This window comes from Apostichopus japonicus, chromosome 17, assembly GCF_037975245.1.
Source record: "Apostichopus japonicus isolate 1M-3 chromosome 17, ASM3797524v1, whole genome shotgun sequence".
NCBI classification, from domain to species: domain Eukaryota; kingdom Metazoa; phylum Echinodermata; class Holothuroidea; order Aspidochirotida; family Stichopodidae; genus Apostichopus; species Apostichopus japonicus.
Window position 1 is genome coordinate 12,134,709 of NC_092577.1, and position 19,038 is coordinate 12,153,746.

At 37.3% G+C, this 19,038-nt stretch overlaps 2 protein-coding genes across 3 annotated transcripts in view; one reads left to right on the forward strand and one right to left on the reverse strand.

Annotated features, from left to right (window-relative positions):
- Positions 1 to 11,129, forward strand: part of LOC139954769 (phosphatidylinositol 4-kinase beta-like) — a 34,883-nt gene extending 23,754 nt beyond the window's left edge. For both annotated transcript variants that reach the window (XM_071954691.1, XM_071954692.1), the window contains 8 exons: positions 1,327 to 1,466; positions 2,250 to 2,480; positions 3,475 to 3,636; positions 4,154 to 4,336; positions 5,079 to 5,344; positions 6,182 to 6,314; positions 7,219 to 7,339; positions 8,610 to 11,129. In XM_071954691.1, coding sequence (XP_071810792.1) covers positions 1,327 to 1,466; positions 2,250 to 2,480; positions 3,475 to 3,636; positions 4,154 to 4,336; positions 5,079 to 5,344; positions 6,182 to 6,314; positions 7,219 to 7,339; positions 8,610 to 8,797 — 1,424 coding nt within the window. In that variant the 3' untranslated portion in view covers positions 8,798 to 11,129. The remainder of the gene's footprint in view (positions 1 to 1,326; positions 1,467 to 2,249; positions 2,481 to 3,474; positions 3,637 to 4,153; positions 4,337 to 5,078; positions 5,345 to 6,181; positions 6,315 to 7,218; positions 7,340 to 8,609) is intronic.
- Positions 11,130 to 13,856: 2,727 nt separating this feature from the next.
- LOC139954772 (vacuolar protein sorting-associated protein 11 homolog) overlaps positions 13,857 to 19,038 on the reverse strand; it is a 31,701-nt gene continuing 26,519 nt past the window's right edge. Inside the window, exons 26-27 of the mRNA XM_071954696.1 lie at positions 16,037 to 16,102; positions 13,857 to 15,493 (exon numbers count right to left, since the gene is read on the reverse strand). Coding sequence (XP_071810797.1) covers positions 14,846 to 15,493; positions 16,037 to 16,102 — 714 coding nt within the window. The 3' untranslated portion in view covers positions 13,857 to 14,845. The remainder of the gene's footprint in view (positions 15,494 to 16,036; positions 16,103 to 19,038) is intronic.

The window sequence follows — 19,038 nt, forward strand, 5'->3', positions numbered from 1 at the left end:
TATATCTTTAGGGTAAAACGGTTAAATAATGACTCTGTTTCGGGTACTAAAGGAATTGCTGCGAGAGTTGTATGAATCTAGGCGATGTACAGTAATGTGTGTTATGTAGCAATCGTATGGGAAATATGAGAGGAACCCCTTATAAAAAATGTGACAGATATTGAAATGTTTTTGTCGTACGTCGTACCCTAGTTGCAAATCTGAATCTCAATTTTAGAAGGAGAGAAGAATAGAAGAAAACATCAAAGGCATTTTATACATCAAAAATTAAAAGAAAATTTCAAACTTCAGGCAAGAAGCATCACATAAACACAAAAAAGAATGAAGAGAATTAGAAAAAACAACAAAGTATCCAGTCATCAGCCACCTCTTTTTAATCCTCTTCTTATAGGAACCCCAAATTCACTTACGATCGTAGACATATTGCTAATATTCTTGGAAATTTGTAAATTTCGTTCTGCCTAGAATTGGCTGAATTTAAGACAGTCTAGTGTATTAATAGCATGGACTTAAAGATTGATTTATTAGTGCATCGCATATTTTGATATATATATATATATATCCCTTATAGTTTACCAATCTTTCACCGGCAGTCACTCCATGGTTACATCACAGTGCATCGTTTAGTTCCCCCCCCCCCCAATCGAGTCGCATCATGAAGCCAAACGCACTGTCCCTTTAAAAGCAAATATTTGTCCTTAAAGTTAACCATGCTCTGTTTTCGACGTCGACTGTAAATAATAAATAAATAAATCTGACTTGACAGAAAAGAAACAGGACCCCTGTTAATTTTTTGTCAGTCATTAAATTATTCAGGACTTTGTAGTCTGTGTATGACATGGTTTTGGGTATAAAAAACCTACAGGTTGTGTGTACAGGTGTTATCAAATGTAATTGTGTGGTTGACAGGTAGTAATACATTCAGTATATCATAGCAGAAATGCTATGCTGAGAGATGAAGAAAAAGCAATCTATGCAAGTGGAAAGATACATAATTTGACTTCTCGAGTTAGTAGAAATTGTTCATTTTTTAAAGGCTACTATTATTCTAATATTGAATTTTAAAATTGTAAAAAGTATTTCCCAGATACATTTGCAGAATGACAAAAATCCAAATTCATAAAAAAAGTCCTTTCAATTGTTGTATTAATTATTTTCCTTTTTTTTTTATTTTCCTTTTTTTATATTTTTTTTTAATTTGAAGTTTTTGAACAGCAAATGTTGTAAAGGGATTTATATTTTCAAAAAGCTGTCTGAGAGTTCTTTTCAATAGTTTTCTTTATTTTTCCTATTCCTTCGTCCTCCTCTTCCCCCCCCCCCACACAGTGAATCGTCTACTGGCAGAGCTGTCTACCCTCAATTTGAATCTACCTGCTCGCCTCTGGTTACCCTCCCATTACCAGGAGGAGTACCACATGGTCAGGATACCACCATTCGCTGGCGTTGTGCTTAATTCCAAAGACAAGGTAATTTAACCCATTCATACATGCATGTGATCTCAAGGTCAAGCCGATTGTTCAAGGTGAAGGAGAGAACTGGGATTCTAGAAGTGCTCTCTCATCTTAGTTTCTAGCTAGTTTTAAGAACCACAAGATAGTTTTATTAAGGGTACAAATCTTGTACACCGTAGACCTGATGTGGAAATACAAGAGCCCGCTATTTTCTTCTTGTGATTAAAATTCCATAATGCAGAACTGCTATACAAGTACAAGCAAGCTATAGTGTCTATTGGGAGAGAATGGAAAAACTAAAGATGGGGGGGGGGGGGAGATTGGGTGAGGCTGTCAGTGGTAGGGATGGTGCCTGGAAGGTAAAGAGAAGGAAGGCAAGTGGGGATACCTTCATGGATTTATAAATATTCCATATGCCGACAGATTTATTATGTCACCCAGGAAAATGCAATTTTCATCGTTCTAGACATTTACATCATTCTTCACTGTTACCCCTCTGCTACTGTTTTCCTTCCATCTACATTTTTTCTATCTCCCCCCACTCCCCAATCCCCTAAATCATTTTCCTTCCAAATCCTCAAGTTTTGTTTCAAATCCAACAAAAACATGTAATCTTCACCTCAAATCATCGTCATTCCTAACGTCCTCTTTATTGAAATTTTAACCAAGTAGAAACGGACTGAAAGTACCGTCATTCTCAAATATCGAAATTTAAGTTGATCTGGGTACCATCTGTCGACGGAGAAATAATCTGTCTGTTTTCTCTCAATTTTTTTTTTTCTATTTTTTTACGTCCAGGTTCCTTACCTGATTTATGTGGAAGTGTTAACGTGTGAAGATAAGCACACATCACCCCTTCCCCAGAAGGTATTGGAGAACACTTTACGGCATACGAAGTCGGAGGAAAACCTTCAAGACATGTACTTGGTCAAAGAGAGCTCGCACACTCCGCCGGGAGGATTCTCTGTCTACTACCACAACGATTCAGACCACGAGGTCTGGTCCCAGGAAGACGATGAAATATTGCAAGTGAGTCATTCTTTGGAAGATTCTTCTCCCCGCCCAAACCTCCCAGGTACCTTTAATTCTACATTACCAAAAAAATAATTTGACATGAATTGGTGTATCGTCTATGTTATGGATATACCTCCACCCTATTCCTTACTTTCCCCTTTCCCTCTCATTTGACCCATCTCATACGGACCCCGTCTCATCCCATCCCTTCTCATCTCATTCCCTCTCCTTCCCCTCTCATCCCTTCCCATACCCACCCATCCCACTTTCCCTCTCTTGTCTCCCCCTCTGTCACAGGAACCCCTCCTAATTTTCAGACTCTGCCTACCCTAGCCACAGACAGGTGACAATACTGCTGTTTATCTGGTTCTAATTCGGTTAGAATTCTGGTGTAACATTTTGCATATCACACCTTTCTCACTTCCTTGCATGGCAGCTACAGTAAGGCACCCTCAGTATGCTGCTAGGTGTGTCCTATTTTTATAGCAACACTGTATGCGATTAACTTCCTCCTTGAAATATTATCTCAGGGAAACTCTTCATCCATTGACGCATGCATAACAAAGTGACCTGCAAACCCGATCAACTTGCAAACAGAGATCTGAAAATTGTACAGCAGTGTCCGTACCTAACAAAATACGAAAAACGTGAAAATTACTATGCAAAATTTGAAAACTAAATTATTTTGTGTATAATATTATAACAATATTCGAGCGCTTTGTACCAGCGATAGGTTTCAAAGCGCTTTGCAGACGCAATATTACCCCTGGTCAATCATAACCTGTCCCAGACACAATCCCTCCAGCTGCAGTTACATACTGCACTCAATGACAAGTTACCTCACAGGTACCCATTTAAGAGAAGCAAAATATAAAGCATCTTGCCCAAGGACACAACGTAATGAACTAGGCAGGAATCGAACCAGCAATCCTTGTATCACATGTCTGACGCCCAATAGCCAATTGGCCACCACTTTGTTTAATATTCTTCTTCTGTGATTTTTCAACAGCAATACCAGTATTGCAACCGATCCAGCTCCAGTGATTCTATCTCGCAGTTCTCCCACGACAGCACCGCCAGTTCGGACAGCCGAGACCCGGTCTACATCCATGCTGGAGACATCAAACGACGGCTCACCGAGTATCTCACCAAACCCACCGGCGCATTCAAGGTAAGAATGCAAAGTATGTTAATAATAATAATACGTAATACCCTATATAGCGCCTCCCAGAAATCTTGAAGCGCTGTACAATGAAAAATAAGTAAAAAGGAACATAAACAGTTAAACCAGGCTAAGAAATATAATGACAGTTTAAAAACAGCTAAAAAGGTACGTCTTCATATCTGTCTTAAAACAATTAAGATTAGGTGTTCTACGGATGTTTGTTGGCAAATTGTTCCAGACTTCCAGTTGCGTGGAGAGTTGCCAAAAACGAAAAGCAACATTCGTGATGTTGAATGGATGGACGGGCTATGGAATATTCACATTTGTGAAACTCTCCTTAGCTAGTTGTTTTTATTTTGATTGATTTTTGATAATTGATTTACTGTCTTGATTTGTGTAATACTTTGGTACCAGCTTTGCTCAAATTGTTGAGGAGCCATTGTTAACCAAACAACACAAGGCATTATATGATACACAGTTATTGATGATATTGATTTTAACCCTTTCATTTTTTTAATCAAAGCGTGACCCAGAGGACCCATCGGCTGCCGCCCTCAAGGAGCCCTGGGAGGAGAAGACCAACAGAATACGACAATCCTCTCCCTATGGCCATCTACCAAACTGGAAGCTGCTCTGCGTCATCGTCAAGTGTGGGGACGACCTCAGGCAGGAGCAACTAGCCTACCAGTTTCTGAAACAGATGCAGGTTAGTATGTGATGTCAAAGGTCAAATATATGTCTGTAGGACGGAGGGATGAGCTTGGAGGGATAGGAAGTAGTTTGGATGCTTGGGAGGAGGGTGGAATGGGGGTGGAAGGGGGGGCAGACATGCGGTATGTGCAACTACACTAACAGGTCACAATGGTTGAAACAGATGCAGGTTAGTGTGATGTCACAGGTCAAATAAATGTCTGTAGGTAGGAGTGACAAGTTTCAAGGAGAATGTAGTTATTTGCATGCTAAGATGGGTGGGGGGGGGGGGGAGAATGGATGGATGGAGGGCGAATAAAATGTAATGTTGACTCATAATGCAAAATGACAGGAAAGTTAAAGTACATGCAAATGCAAAATATAGAAGTGAAATATGTTTTAAAAAGTAGTGTGGCTGCTGACAGGTGTCCCAAGAAAGAAATGGTTTTATAGGATAACACTGATCTAGGGATTAATAGCTCAGTTAGTAGCGCACAAAGGGTTTGTAATCCAGAGATCACTGACCGTTCAAATCCCATTCTAGCCAAGTAGTTCTTTCCTCTTGTCAAGTTTGGATTATAATTGCCCAGTTTTGTTTTTCCTTGTTTATTTACTCACAATAATGTAAACAAATTATTCCTCGATAAGCGATATTGCCCTCATGTACTCTCCTCATAGCGGGAGATGTCGCCACAGAGACATATCACTCCTGCAACTTATTCCAACTGTTTTGGTACGTTTAAAATTATACTTTGCAGAATATTTGGAAACAAGAGAGAGTCCCTCTGTGGGTGAAACCTTACAACATCGTGGTGACCTCGGACAACAGCGGTCTGATCGAACCCATCATCAACGCCGTATCCCTGCATCAGCTGAAGAAGAACAGCAAACTGTCGCTGCGAGAGTATTTCCATCGGGAGTTTGGAGGTCCTTGCTCCGAGGAATTTCTCACCGCCCAAAAGAACTTTGTGCAGAGCCTGGCAGCTTACTCTCTCGTTTGTTACTTAATACAAGTCAAAGACAGGTTTGTCCAAATGTTCATTGCTGTTTATGTTTTTACAGAGACGATCACTTTTTCTTTGGAAAGATTGACTAAAGTTGTGGCTAGAATGAGATTAAAATGCCAAGTGTGTTGTGGAAGATGGGATAGTCCTCATTTTAATGTCTGGGTTTTGTTTGAGAATATATGTAAAATAAAAACACTAACTTCTCAAGTGAATGTGTATCATTTTTGCATGGTGCTTACAGGGCAAGTCACGCTGAACTGGCAGTCCCACTTCTGACACCACCAAACCAATAGGAGTGACGTCAAATTTGAAGTGTGTGTGTGACTTAAGCCAAACAAGGTCACACGTATTCATTTAACTGAATATTAATACATGACACCTACAATGATCTACGAGATATGATACAAAGATTCTGTGACAACATTGAAGTAGAGCATGAATGTAAAATACAAAGATTCTGTGACAACATTGAAACTTGTAGAGTATGAATGTAAAATAGAAAAATTCCATGACAACATTGAAGTAGAGCATGAATGTAAAATACAAAGATCCTGTGACAACATTGAAACTTGTAGAGTATGAATGTAAAATAGAAAAATTCCATGACAACATTGAAGTAGAGCATGAATGTAAAATACAAAGATCCTGTGACAACATTGAAACTTGTAGAGTATGAATGTAAAATAGAAAAGTTCCATGACAACACTGAAGTAGAGCATGAATGTAAAAAAAAAAGAACTCTTCCAGCTAACCTGTGCCCCTAACTTGTACTCCCATTATTATTCTATAGTTTACAGTTTTCTTTTCAAGTGATAACAATTTTTCGCAATTTTCTCATCTCTGAATGTAAACAGGCATAATGGCAACATTCTCTTGGACCCCGAAGGGCACATCATCCACATAGATTTTGGATTCATTCTCTCAGCATCTCCCAGAAACCTCGGATTTGAGACCTCTCACTTTAAGCTAACTGCAGAATTTGTAGAGGTGAGTTTACTGAATTATTCTGGAGGATTTTCAGGTCACTGGAATTATTTGATTTGGGCAAAAACCACATCCTTTATAGCATTTTTTTGTTACATTTGTAAATGCATCTGGCAACAGAAGAATGGACGCTGTCATCCGGGCATTTTGGCTGAAAATGTCCTTTTGTTTTCCTGATTACCTGTTCATCAGTTATCCACAGAGGAAAAATTATTAATTAAAAAAAAAAAAAAAAACAGATGAAATTCTAAGAACAGCAAAATTTTACATCCTGAGAAAAAAATCCAGATCTATTAGTTTCCAAGGATAAATCAATAATAAGATTATAATAGCCTAAGTCAAAGCTTTCGAAAAGGATTTTTCCACAATGGTCACAGAGGTCACCACAAACTGTAATCCAATTTCCTGGAATCCTTGAAGGTTAAGCCAGTCAAAGAAACGGTTAACATTTCATCAACTTTACCTCGAGTTAGGTGTAAGATATTGAGATGGAAGGAGGGGGGGGGTTCAACTAGCAGTGTGGAATATTTTCCTCAATATAAGTGTTCGCATTGTTTTGTGACCAGAAAATCCTTTTAAACCTGGTCGCACACCTACCTTCATTATAAACAAACGTAACAGTGCTACGCAGGCACAAATTAAATAAAAATTACTGATAGAAGGGATCGATGTGAAGAGAACAGCAGAGTTAATTAGTTGTTATATGTATTTAATTAATCACTGTCTATAATTAATTTATTGATGTTTAGAGTTAATCATGTTCAATGAATAGGAATCATTAGGTCACATGTATATATATATATATATATATATATATATATATATATACATACGTCAGTACTCAGTTTAGTTTTCCACATTGAGAGATACCAACCTTCCTTTGTTCTTTTTTGTTCATTTCTTGCAGGTCATGGGTGGTTATGGATGTGATATGTTTGAATACTACAAGATCCTTATGCTACAGGGACTTATAGCTGCCCGCAAACACATGGACAAACTGGTACAGGTGGTGGAAGTTATGCAAACAGGTTGGTCGATTGTTTGAATCAAGTATATCAATACCATTACTTCAAAGACGTGTGTAACCCTGTACCATCACAAAAACCTCTTTATGCCACAGTTGTCCACCTCCCCCCTCCCCCTTACCCATTAGCCCCTATGCTGTATAGAGAAGATCCTAAAGTTCTTTGTAACTTGCTCACATGTAACTAAATCCTAAGTATAGTAAAGTTTATGATATTACTTCTTCATTAACAGGCTTTTTTTATGTAAGTTAATGATCCACAAAGATCAGTTTTGTGTTTAAAAATATTTCCATTGCTACTACCCAAATGAGGGATTCATTGACAATATTTGTCAGTTTTACTTTTCCTTCCCTTAACAAGTTAGTTATTAGATACATTCTGTGGTGTTGGAAAAGGCAGCATATGTTTATCTGTTGACAAATGTTTCTTCTTTTCACCTTTCCGCCCTATACAAGTTATTTATCAGTTAGTGACATTTCTTAGTGTTTCACATAATGTTTTGCATACAGTAGGTTTTCCAACATTCGTTGGTGTCTTGCACAACTTGTTACAAGTTTCACATGGGTTGAAATTTGCAAGTCATGTCGTAAAGCAACTGGGAACAGCTCCATGCTGCCTAGGAACCCCGTATCTTGACTTTGGAAAGAATGTATGGCTAGATAGGGAGTTAAACCAGTGTTTTTTTGGTTACTACCAACTGAGCTTTCCAGCCCTTAGTAGGAGACAATGATCCTTTGTTACATTGGTATGCAGGTACTGTGTCTTCTAACTGGTGCCCCCCCACCCCACCCGGCCTCCCCCAGCAAAGAAATGGCTATATTGGGATCATCACCAACTAAGGGTTGGATAGATCAGTTGGGAGAGGGCTGGGCTGGTAACCCAGAGGTCACTGGTTGGAATCACGTTCCAGCCCCAATTTCTTTGCTCTTTTTACCATTGTGTACAATTGTGTTCAGTTTTCCCTTATTCAGTTACTTTGTGTTCCTGACCTTGTGTTCCTGATATGACTTGAGATGGTCAGCATCGCTTTAATTACACCCTTCACTAGAATATGTCCGGGGGGCATTGTAGGAGTTTGACATTAATGTCAGCTGTTTAAACGTAGTTACAGTCTTTAAGCTACAATTGACATTTAAACATTACTCTAGCTGCCGTACGGCAATATTTAAGTCAGGTTTGGTAGAAGAGAAATGTAATGCTCAGTGATCATATGACTTTACCATGGTAACAATCCTTCCTTCCTCTCCTTGCAATCTCTCTATCTCCCTGATAGGTTCCCATCTTCCGTGTTTCCGTCAAGGAGCCAGCACCATCAAGGGTCTGAAGGAGCGGTTCCACATGAACCTGACCGAGGAACAGTTACAACTCTGGGTTCAACACATGGTAGAATCCAGTATGCACTCACTGACCACAAAACTCTACGACGGCATTCAGTACCTTACTAACGGAATATTTATATGAAAGCGGATCGAACAATCAAACAATTGAATGATCAACATTCATGGCGGTAAAACTGGCCAACCAGACGGAAGGCGGGAGAGGACAACCTGCGCTGGTTACGTTTCCATAGAGATGCTTTTTTGTGCCGTGGCTTATTATTCATGAGACCTATTAAATATTCATGAGATTGATGGAAAGTTCCCCCGATGGTCCACACCCCCAGTCGGGACGCATCCATCTAGGGATCGTTCTTCTTTCATCGAGGATGTATGAGAATGACAAATGGAAATGCTCTTTCTGTAGGATATCTCTTTAGGATTATTCATGACTATGATAATTTAGGTGAAAACTTGTGTGGCTTGAAATGGAGGACCAACCTCGGCTGTGCAGGCTGTTTGCATACTGTGATTATGCAAGGTTGAAACTGGGCAATGAATATTCATTTGGATGTGATCAAATATTCATGATGATAAGGTGTGCCCTGTGAGATGATGGAAAAAAACAGATGGAAACTCTGAGGACAAAGTTTGATCGTAACATTTAAAGCCGAAGAACGGAATGGTTCCTCTTGTGCAATGCAGTTGCATTTAGCCTATCACGGAGAGACCAACCCGATACATTTGACTTTGGAGAGGAGATATTAAAGTTATCATGTTTCTTTCCACGTTTCTGGTATGCCACTCGTAGAGGTCTTTGTCATATTTGAAAAATAACTTGCTATCATAATTAGCAAATATCAAATCTTTTCCTTTGTAAAATTAATTCAGTAATCTTTAGGTATTTGAGAGGGTGGAATGAATCTTTTTTGCAATCCAATTTGAGTTTTGAACTTCTCTGAAGGGATTATTGTAGGCAGGAGTTAAGTGTTTGGTGTGTCATAGTGTCATTATCCAATAAAAGCAAAGGAATGTTTAGGTTCAGTTTATTGTTTCTATACCTACTTTGGTTTGAGAGATATATTCATGTCTGGATTGACTCAATATATAAAAACGTATTTACGGTGATGAATAGGTGGGACCTCTCGGCCTGACGTTTCGTTAATGTTGACCATAATCAAGTGTAGTAACTTACTAATTTATCAATATGAATTAATTAATAATAACTAGTTAATAATATACTAGAAAAAAAAGTAAGAAAAAAAAAGCAAGTATCCCCAAAACTTTTTCTAGAATGATCTAAAAGATGACAGGTTATCCAAGAAAAATAATTCATTATGACTATCAATGTTACTAACATGTACTACTCTATGAAGAATAATACAGGCAGTGTGTTTTATTTTCTAGGTTTTGGTTTGCTATTTAGAATCCATTTTGGTCTACCAGACTAGGTAAAACAGCCAGCCACTTTGATTAATGTGCCATCAATATTTCAGAGGATCATTCCCCAAGTTTAAAAAAATTGGTATTGAATTGTAACCTGCACTGATAGAATTTTCCATTTCATGATCTTTACTTTGATATCGTAACACTCATGTTTTCTTGCGTAGTAAATTTATCCTCTAAGCTACGTTATGACAGTAAGAGACAACTGCCATCTAAAACTTTTGTGCAATTAAAACTTAAACAATAGTTTTTTGTAGAAGATAGATGTCAGCCCAAGCTGAAAAGGTTCAATATCACTTTTTTTCTTCTTTTTGTGTCATCATATTGATCGTCAGACCATTCAGAACTCTCCGACAGTAGATGTCATTACGTAACAGTCGGTCGGTGAAATTTACATAAATGTTAAATTTACATAAATATGAATTTTACATTAATGTAAAATTTACATAAATGTGAAATTTACATAAATGTAAAATTTACATAATTGTGAAATTTACATAAATGTGAAATGCCAGTGATAAGAGAGAGAGTAGTCATTGTCAATCAGTGCATTTCTTTACAGTTAGTTTTTCATAGTTGTTTAATAACAATGTTTTTTGTTACAGGGTCCAGTAAATCTTAATTCATCATTTCATGATATATAAATTATTTTTTCTGTGGAATGCATCTGTTGACTATTAAAACCACATCTAATATGTAAGGCTCTCTGTCAAAAGTAATATATGGAGAAGGCTGCAGCCAGGCTGCTTATATAGGACATCATATCTTGTGCCATGCAGTATCACACAATACGCACAGCAGCTTCACACAACATATCGGCACTGCTGGTCTGTTGAGCTTATCTCTATGGTTTGTTATTGATGCAGCTTTGCTGGTCTGCTGAGATAATCTCTATGGTTTGTTATTGATGCAGCCTTGCTGGTCTGCTGAGATAATCTCTATGGTTTGTTATTGATGCAGCCTTGCTGGTCTGCTGAGATAATCTCTATGGTTTGTTATTGATGCAGCCTTGCTGGTCTGCTGAGATAATCTCTATGGTTTGTTATTGATGCAGCCTTGCTGGTCTGCTGAGATAATCTCTCTCTGGTTTGTTATATGGTTTGCTATATGGTTTGTTATTATGCAGCCTTGCTGCAGAGGGAGTGTGCAGCTGCTGCAGCCTCTTCTGTTTTCAGTTTTCTTCATCTGTCTCACTCCTGTATCCAAATATTTATATGTTGATAAATACTTTAATGACATACGTAGACATTCTCTCAGGCATCTTCTGTTGAACATATTCGGCAATCAATAAATGCAATCGATTGATCAGTCTGTTCGAATACAGCATCAATCGAGAAATGCAGTAGATCGATCAGTCACTATATTATCCATTTCTATAAGAATACTTCTTAAAACTGCATACTGATTGTATGAAATAGAACTGGCTCCCTTGACCATTATTAAAAAAAATCAATAAAAAAAAATCAATCTGATATTAAAGTAAGAATTAAAGACAGTCTCATGTGAGTTGTCAACTCTTCTAGAAGCCCCTTCCCTCCCCGCACCTTAATTTACTGGTATCAAATAAATCACATGTAACTGGACCAACAAATTTCAATGAATTGAAAGCGGATATTTGGAGGTTATTTAGGTACAGTGTTAGGTGTTCAATTCTGTTTGGATGTTTAAAAAAAAAACCGTCGTAAATGCATTAGAATTTGCCTGACTACTGAAGTTCCATAGTATAATGAATGCAAAATTTAAGAATTAAAAGCATTTTCCAAATCTGCTGAAAAAAAGTTAATAACAATATTTGTAATACATATTTGACTTAATACAAAGAGACCAGATTGGATGCCCTCTTTGGGGGGGGGGGGGGGCTCATTGGGTTGTCTCTTGTCATCCACTTGTCTTTAAGAGACAATGTAAAGAAAAAGTAATTGAATTGTTCTGTTAACTAAATCATTTATAAAAAAAAAAAAATAGGTTTTCTTTAGGGATGGTCAATCTTCAACCTTGTTTTTTAGTTATTCTTTATTTCTTAAAATAAAAATGACACCTGCTACCTGATTTTTCATATTAATCTATGCAAATTTCACTTTTGTTCAGACATATCCATGAGATGCATTATTTATGGTGTAACTTGGTTTGAAAAAAAGAAATTTGGGGATTTTTTTTTGGGGGGGGGGTTAAGGGATCACCTGTAAGTCCTTTAAATAACTTGCTTTCATGTTGTCTGTCAATAAACAAATGTTTTGCTGAAAACAGTTGGCCATAAAGAAAATGCTAGCAAATCTTGGTTTTATAGCAGACATCTGAAAGGCTAGTATTGGTAGTGGAACATCACATCTCTCTTGTGGTTTGGAAATCGAACCTATTCATTTTGCAAATTCTATTCGTTAAATTTTGGATCAGAAGTGATATTTTGTAAAATGTTCTGTTTAATTAAAATTCTTTAAAGAATTGATTTCAGTCAGATGCACATGACATGAGCATCAACGGTGAAGTGTTTCAATTCTCATTAATATGGATATTCATAACTTCATGTGGTAAAGACACACACCCAGTTGGGAGAATTTTTGTCATGGTAATACCACTCAATACTGTCTTCTCATATCTGCTTCTAAGCACTCGTACTGACAGTATGAACAGTTCCTAATCTTTTATCTTATTCTAATGCTAATACCACTCTATACTGTCCTCTCATATCATGCTTTAAAGCACTCATACTGACAGTAGGAACAGTTCCTAATCTTCATCCGTTAGAAAACCATGTTTATTCTTTTCATACTGTCAGTAGGAGTGCATTTGAAGCATAACATGGGAGTGTACAGTATAGAATCACTTGTCGCAACTAGGTGAGGGTCGTAGCTGAAAAATTGGGTGGGTGAATGTATGTTCACGGAACAAAGGGTGTGGACAGTCATTGCAAGAGGTTGAAAAAATTGAGACACTATCCTCATGATCATATTACGGCACTTAAAAGAGTTCTCCTATGTATTGTCAGTTTGTGGAATAGTTACCAAATGTAACATGTTCAGTATCGAGGCTTGGATGGGGAGAGGGGGGGTATCAGGGTTGGTTAATTTATAGCATGGGGGCATGGGTGGGGGTACAGGGGTGTGGTAATTTATAGCATGGGGGCATGGGCGGGGGTACAGGGGTGTGGTAATTTATAGCATGGGGGCATGGGTGGGGGTACAGGGATGTAATTTTCTCTCAGAGGCAGGAGAGGATATACATAAGCTCAGTCAGGACCAGTATTACTATGGTAACCGTTCCCGTTTTTCCTTTAATATTTCTCATCGTTTGAGGGAGAGAGAGAGGAAGGGAAGGGAAGGGAGGTTATGATAGTCTCTTTCAGGACATCATACCCTATAATCCCGATATCACCATTTAATTATAACCCTGGCTAGAAGCGGAACCACAAACTAAGGAATTTATTATTCCAAGTCTCTCTCTTCACTTTTTTAGAACCTTCTTTTCTTTAACTTATATAAGCCTTCTTGTTAAAAGTATTATCCAGCTATTTAGTAATGCTTAATAATACACTTTTCTTCTAGATTTCAATCCTTCATATTTTTTTTGGTTTTTTTTTTTTGTGATATTTGATGACTATTTTTGTTATTCTCGATGCATGTAAACATCATCTCATATATGAACCTTTTCAATTTTTTGTTTCATTAAAGGAATCAAAGTTTTGAAAAGAAATGACAATGTTTTTTTGATTCAGACAAAATGATACGTAAATAAAAAAAAAATTGAAGTACTAAAATGAATAACTGTTTCTTGTATATGTTTTACATAATTTGTTTATTTTGCTTTTCTTTTCACCAGTTTACAATCAAATTCATTCATATCATCTTAAATTATTGTTAAACTTGGCTCAGTCGTTCTTACTTTTAAGATATTATCCAAGAATACGCTCTTTGGAAACAAAAGTTAAAACTTAATATTTATACCAATAAGGCATTTCTGACGAGAACAGTTTTAATTATACAGTCTCAAATTTCGTCTGGGTAAAGTTTCTTCAGTGAAGCAAGCTCAACAATCCTTTTTGTTTCAAGGAATAAAAGGATAAATGTTTGTCTTCCAAATATTAGTACAAGTTGAATGGAGGTATGATGCTCATTTGATAATGCCAAGGCCCTGGAATGTGACCTTTAAACTTTCTGTTCATACCCCCCCTCTCCCCACCCACCCCCTCAACTTTCATTGGTTAGAGCCTATTACCATCATAGGCAATCTTTATAGATTCATACTGATGTATTGACTCCAACAGGAATCGTGCACACTATATAACCATACATTTGTAAAATAAAAAGTGCCTTTTTTATTATCTTTATCTTGGAATCGAACCCACGATAACTGTCAGTACAAACTAGGGTTTAACTATGAGTCTGTAAAATCTTGGGAGGTTGGACCCAAAATAACACTGAGAATGAAGGTACAATACTGCTACCAAAACTTGGTAGGATTGAATCCATAATAATGGCGAGTAGAAACGTAAAACATGCCTGTTATAAGTCAAGGATTTGAACCCAGGTTCAGTATCAACGAGTTGCAATGAGTCCTTAAATTTTAAGGCCATTCTCTCATTACCATTTCCAGATGGCGGAAAGACCATAGGAACTGTTTTGCTAGAATATAAGAAGAATCCAAGGGTCGCCCTCAAGAAATCTGATCTCTCCCTTTAAAACCCTTCCAATAGCTATAAAACTGATGTCAGATCCTTGTTAACAGAATTTCCGGTTTGCCTCACTCAATTTTATGAGTTGAAGAAAGGATTACTTTCATCTTCGTCCTCTTCGAACGGATTGTACCCCTCTGGTTCCTCGAATGGATTCGGAGGGCTCCTGGGCCTCTCTTCTTTATCCGAGCTGAGGAATGGGTTCAGGGCATCCTCCTTTGGGGCTTGATGTCTCCTCGGACTCCCTGATGGCCTCCCCAATTCTTCCTTCTGCCCAGAGGAACTATTTGATCCCAGCCTAGAGGGTACGGGCTTCACAGAGGGTGGGGCGGCTGCCACCGTTGTAGTTTGTGTCCTCTTAGGAGACGCAGAGGACCCCATCTGTCTCGCAGCGGGCGCTGTACGGTCACTGACTGCACTGCCACCACTACCGCTGTGGATAAATGGTGGCTGGTCAGATCCGTAGGAGGAGTGACCGCTGCTGCTGGATTTAGGTTGTACGGCAGGCGTGATACTCCAGCCCTGTGGGGTGCTGCGACCGGAGGAATGAGGGGTACTCCGTCCGGACGAAGATGGGGTCTTTTTACTAGAAGATGGACTGGAATGTTCGGGAGTGTTGGCTCTCTGCAGCTGTTGTACGGGGGGTACTTGAGAGGGCAGGGGTTGTATCTGCGAGACTGCTGGTGCTGGGGTTTCTCGGGAAGGGAATTTCTCTTCAAGAATGACCTACGATGCGAACAAAGCAAAAAAGATGTGAAATCAAAAAAGATGAAAGATGTGAAATCTAGATGGATTTGGACTTCTGAATTTAAAAGTTTTCAAAAGTTACCATAAGAAGAGACTTTGATATTACTAAAGCGCTTGAAAAAAGGAAAGAAAAAGAAGTTTAATGGCAGTTGGTCTTGGTTAAGATATATAATAGACTGAGACTAAATAGCAGGAATGTTGCATACAGAGAATTTAAAAAGAAAACTCATTGCCTAAACTCAAACCTTCAATTTCCAGTTGTTCGAGATATAAATTGCTGAAATTTATCCAGTCTTATATCAATAACATTGCAATGGAAAAATAGTACAGGGTGTTAGATATCACCTCTCAATTTAACATACAAAACAGTAACAAAAAACAGTACAAAACAGTATCATCCTCCCCACCAATCATCTTCACCCTTCCTCTTCTTTGTCATCCAACGAACCCCCTCCCACACCCCCTTCCCCACCCTGCTTTGCATAAATATGTAATCATTTATTTTTTCAAATTCAAACATACCTTGTTAAATACTCCTCGTCCAAAATAATCTGCAACCACAGAGAAACCATCCTGAGCGTTCTCCAGCTAAACAGAGAGGGATTTGAAAAAAAAGATATATTGATTAATCAGTAAGTAACAATAATTTTAATATTGTTATCAGTTTACAGCGGACACGGTTTAATAATTGCAGTGTTTTCTGCACAATCCATGATTGATAAACTTGATACTATCTATATATATAATGATTGATCGGTAACTAATATTAATGTAATATCATTATCAGATTACAGTGCACATGGGTGCACGGTTTTATAATTGCAGTGTTTTCTGCACAATCTATTATTGATAAACTTGATACTATCTATAAATATATTGATTGATCAGTAACTAATATTAATGTAATATCATTATCAGATTACAGTACACATGGGTGCACGGTTTTATAATTGCAGTGTTTTCTGCATAAGCTTGCACGGTTTCGTGAAAACTTAAAACCGGTTTTTCTATAGCAAAAAACCGAATCTGGCTCAAAAACCGGTTTTTTCCCCCTCCCGAATTGCATTAAAAACATCAAAATCTCAATCGCTAAGATGCGTATTTTTGAAGCTTTACCAACAGCGGGTTTAAGTCTGTTCGTTTGCAGTAAATTGTTAAAAATAAGAAGAATAAATTCAAGAAATGTTACTGCCTTCATGACTCTCATTTTATAACCCACGTTAACTAAACTGAAGTAAATATGTCGAAAAGAAATGTGTTAGTAAAATTTTTTCTTTAAGTTTTAACATCACGCACACGTATCGTTTGTCTTGTGTTTACTGTATCACGAAGTTCAAATTCGTGTTCAGAAAAAAATGTCACGGTCATGTTAAATTATATGTTATATTTTCGGAGATGAGGGCCGAGCGTAAACCCCATTATGACCAATTTGAGATCGTAAAAAAAAAATGCCTAACAATATGATTGGTCCAATGAAGGTACAGTACCAAATTGCACGAGGCTCTAGCCATGTTCCCGGGTGGTATCTTGGCGGTAAAATAAATTTCTCTTCAAGGAGTGAAGAGAATTTACCGTCTACACTTTCAAGTACAAGTTGAAAAATATCGCTGGCAAAAGCGGGGATTAGGTTGGCAAAGAATATAAATTGTTAACGTTTAAGTTGGAAACATGTGTACTTCAACGTTAACGAAAAATCTCAGCCTTGTCTGATAACTGATAAGAAGAAATGTTTAAAGGAAACTTACAAAGAAAATAAAATCTATTAGCGTACAAAGGAGAATTTTCCCAACAGCAACATCTGTAATTTCCAGCCATGTATGCAACATTTTTACTCCTTTAATATTCCTTGCTCAAGCCTGACGCCAGGTGTCTCTTGTGAACAATGGACTGTGATTGTTCTGATGTTACTTGTTGCATCTTAGTTGTTAAACTCAGAGCCCCCCCCCCGTGATTGTTCTAATGTTACTTGTTGCATCTTAGTTGTTAAACTCAGAGCCCCCCCGTGATTGTTCTAATGTTACTTGTTGCATCTTAGTTGTTAAACTCACAGAGCCCCCCCCCCCTGCGACTGTACATATCGTATGGTATTGTGTATTGCGCAATATACCTTTCAAGTTTTGTCGTTCATTTTTTGAACACGAACTGTGATCAATGTGTTTGAAAAGATTTTCTCCGTATCCTCTACTATTAAATTGAAGTTAAATAATAAGAACAACACAAAGAGGACAAACACGTTGGATATAACAATTTGTTTTGAACTGCATCTCGTCATTTGAGTGTGTACTTCTCACAACTACTAACGTTGGCCACCAAGGTCAGTTCAATACTACAAGGTACTTAACTGATGCACGCATATAAGGGCTGCATAGCCTAATGTTAGGCCTAGCTATCCACCCTCAAGCACTGGTTATGGCGTGTGCTGATCGTAGCTGACAATGTCGTCTATCAGAAAAGCTTACTCTTGTTGCAATTTACTTTCATAATGCAAAAAGAACAGTAAATAGGAGAAACCAAAGTCAATAAACTTTGTTTTTTCCAGTATTTGCAATTCACATTTCGGTTTTTCCGGTTTTTTTCGGTTTTTCGGTTTTCTTAAAATAAAAAATAGTACCGAAATTCGGTCGGAAAAAACCGGTTTCGGTACTAAAACCGGTTTACCGTGCAAGCCTATTTCTGCACAATCTATTATTGATAAACTTGATACTACCTATACTTATTGATTGATCTGTAACTAATATTAATGTAATATCATTATCAGATTACAGTACACATGGGTGCACGGTTTTATAATTGCAGTGTTTTCTGCACAATCTATTATTGATAAACTTGATACTACCTATACTTATTGATTGATCTGTAACTAATATTAATGTAATATCATTATCAGATTACAGTACACATGGGTGCACGGTTTTATAATTGCAGTGTTTTCTGCACAATCTATTATTGATAAACTTGATACTATCTATAAATATATTGATTGATCAGTAACTAACCTTAATTTAATATCATAATCAGCTTACAGTGCACATGGATATAATTGCAGTGATTTCTGCACAATCCATGATTGATAAACTTGATACTATCTACATATATTGATTGATCAGTAACTAATATTAATGTAATATCATTATCAGATTACAGTACACATGGGTGCACGGTTTTATAATTGCAGTGTTTTCTGCACAATCTATTATTGATAAACTTGATACTATCTATAAATATATTGATTGATCAGTAACTAATATTAATGTAATATCATTATCAGATTACAGTACACATGGGTGCACGGTTTTATAATTGCAGTGTTTTCTGCACAATCTATTATTGATAAACTTGATACTACCTATACTTATTGATTGATCTGTAACTAATATTAATGTAATATCATTATCAGATTACAGTACACATGGGTGCACGGTTTTATAATTGCAGTGTTTTCTGCACAATCTATTATTGATAAACTTGATACTATCTATAAATATATTGATTGATCAGTAACTAATATTAATGTAATATCATTA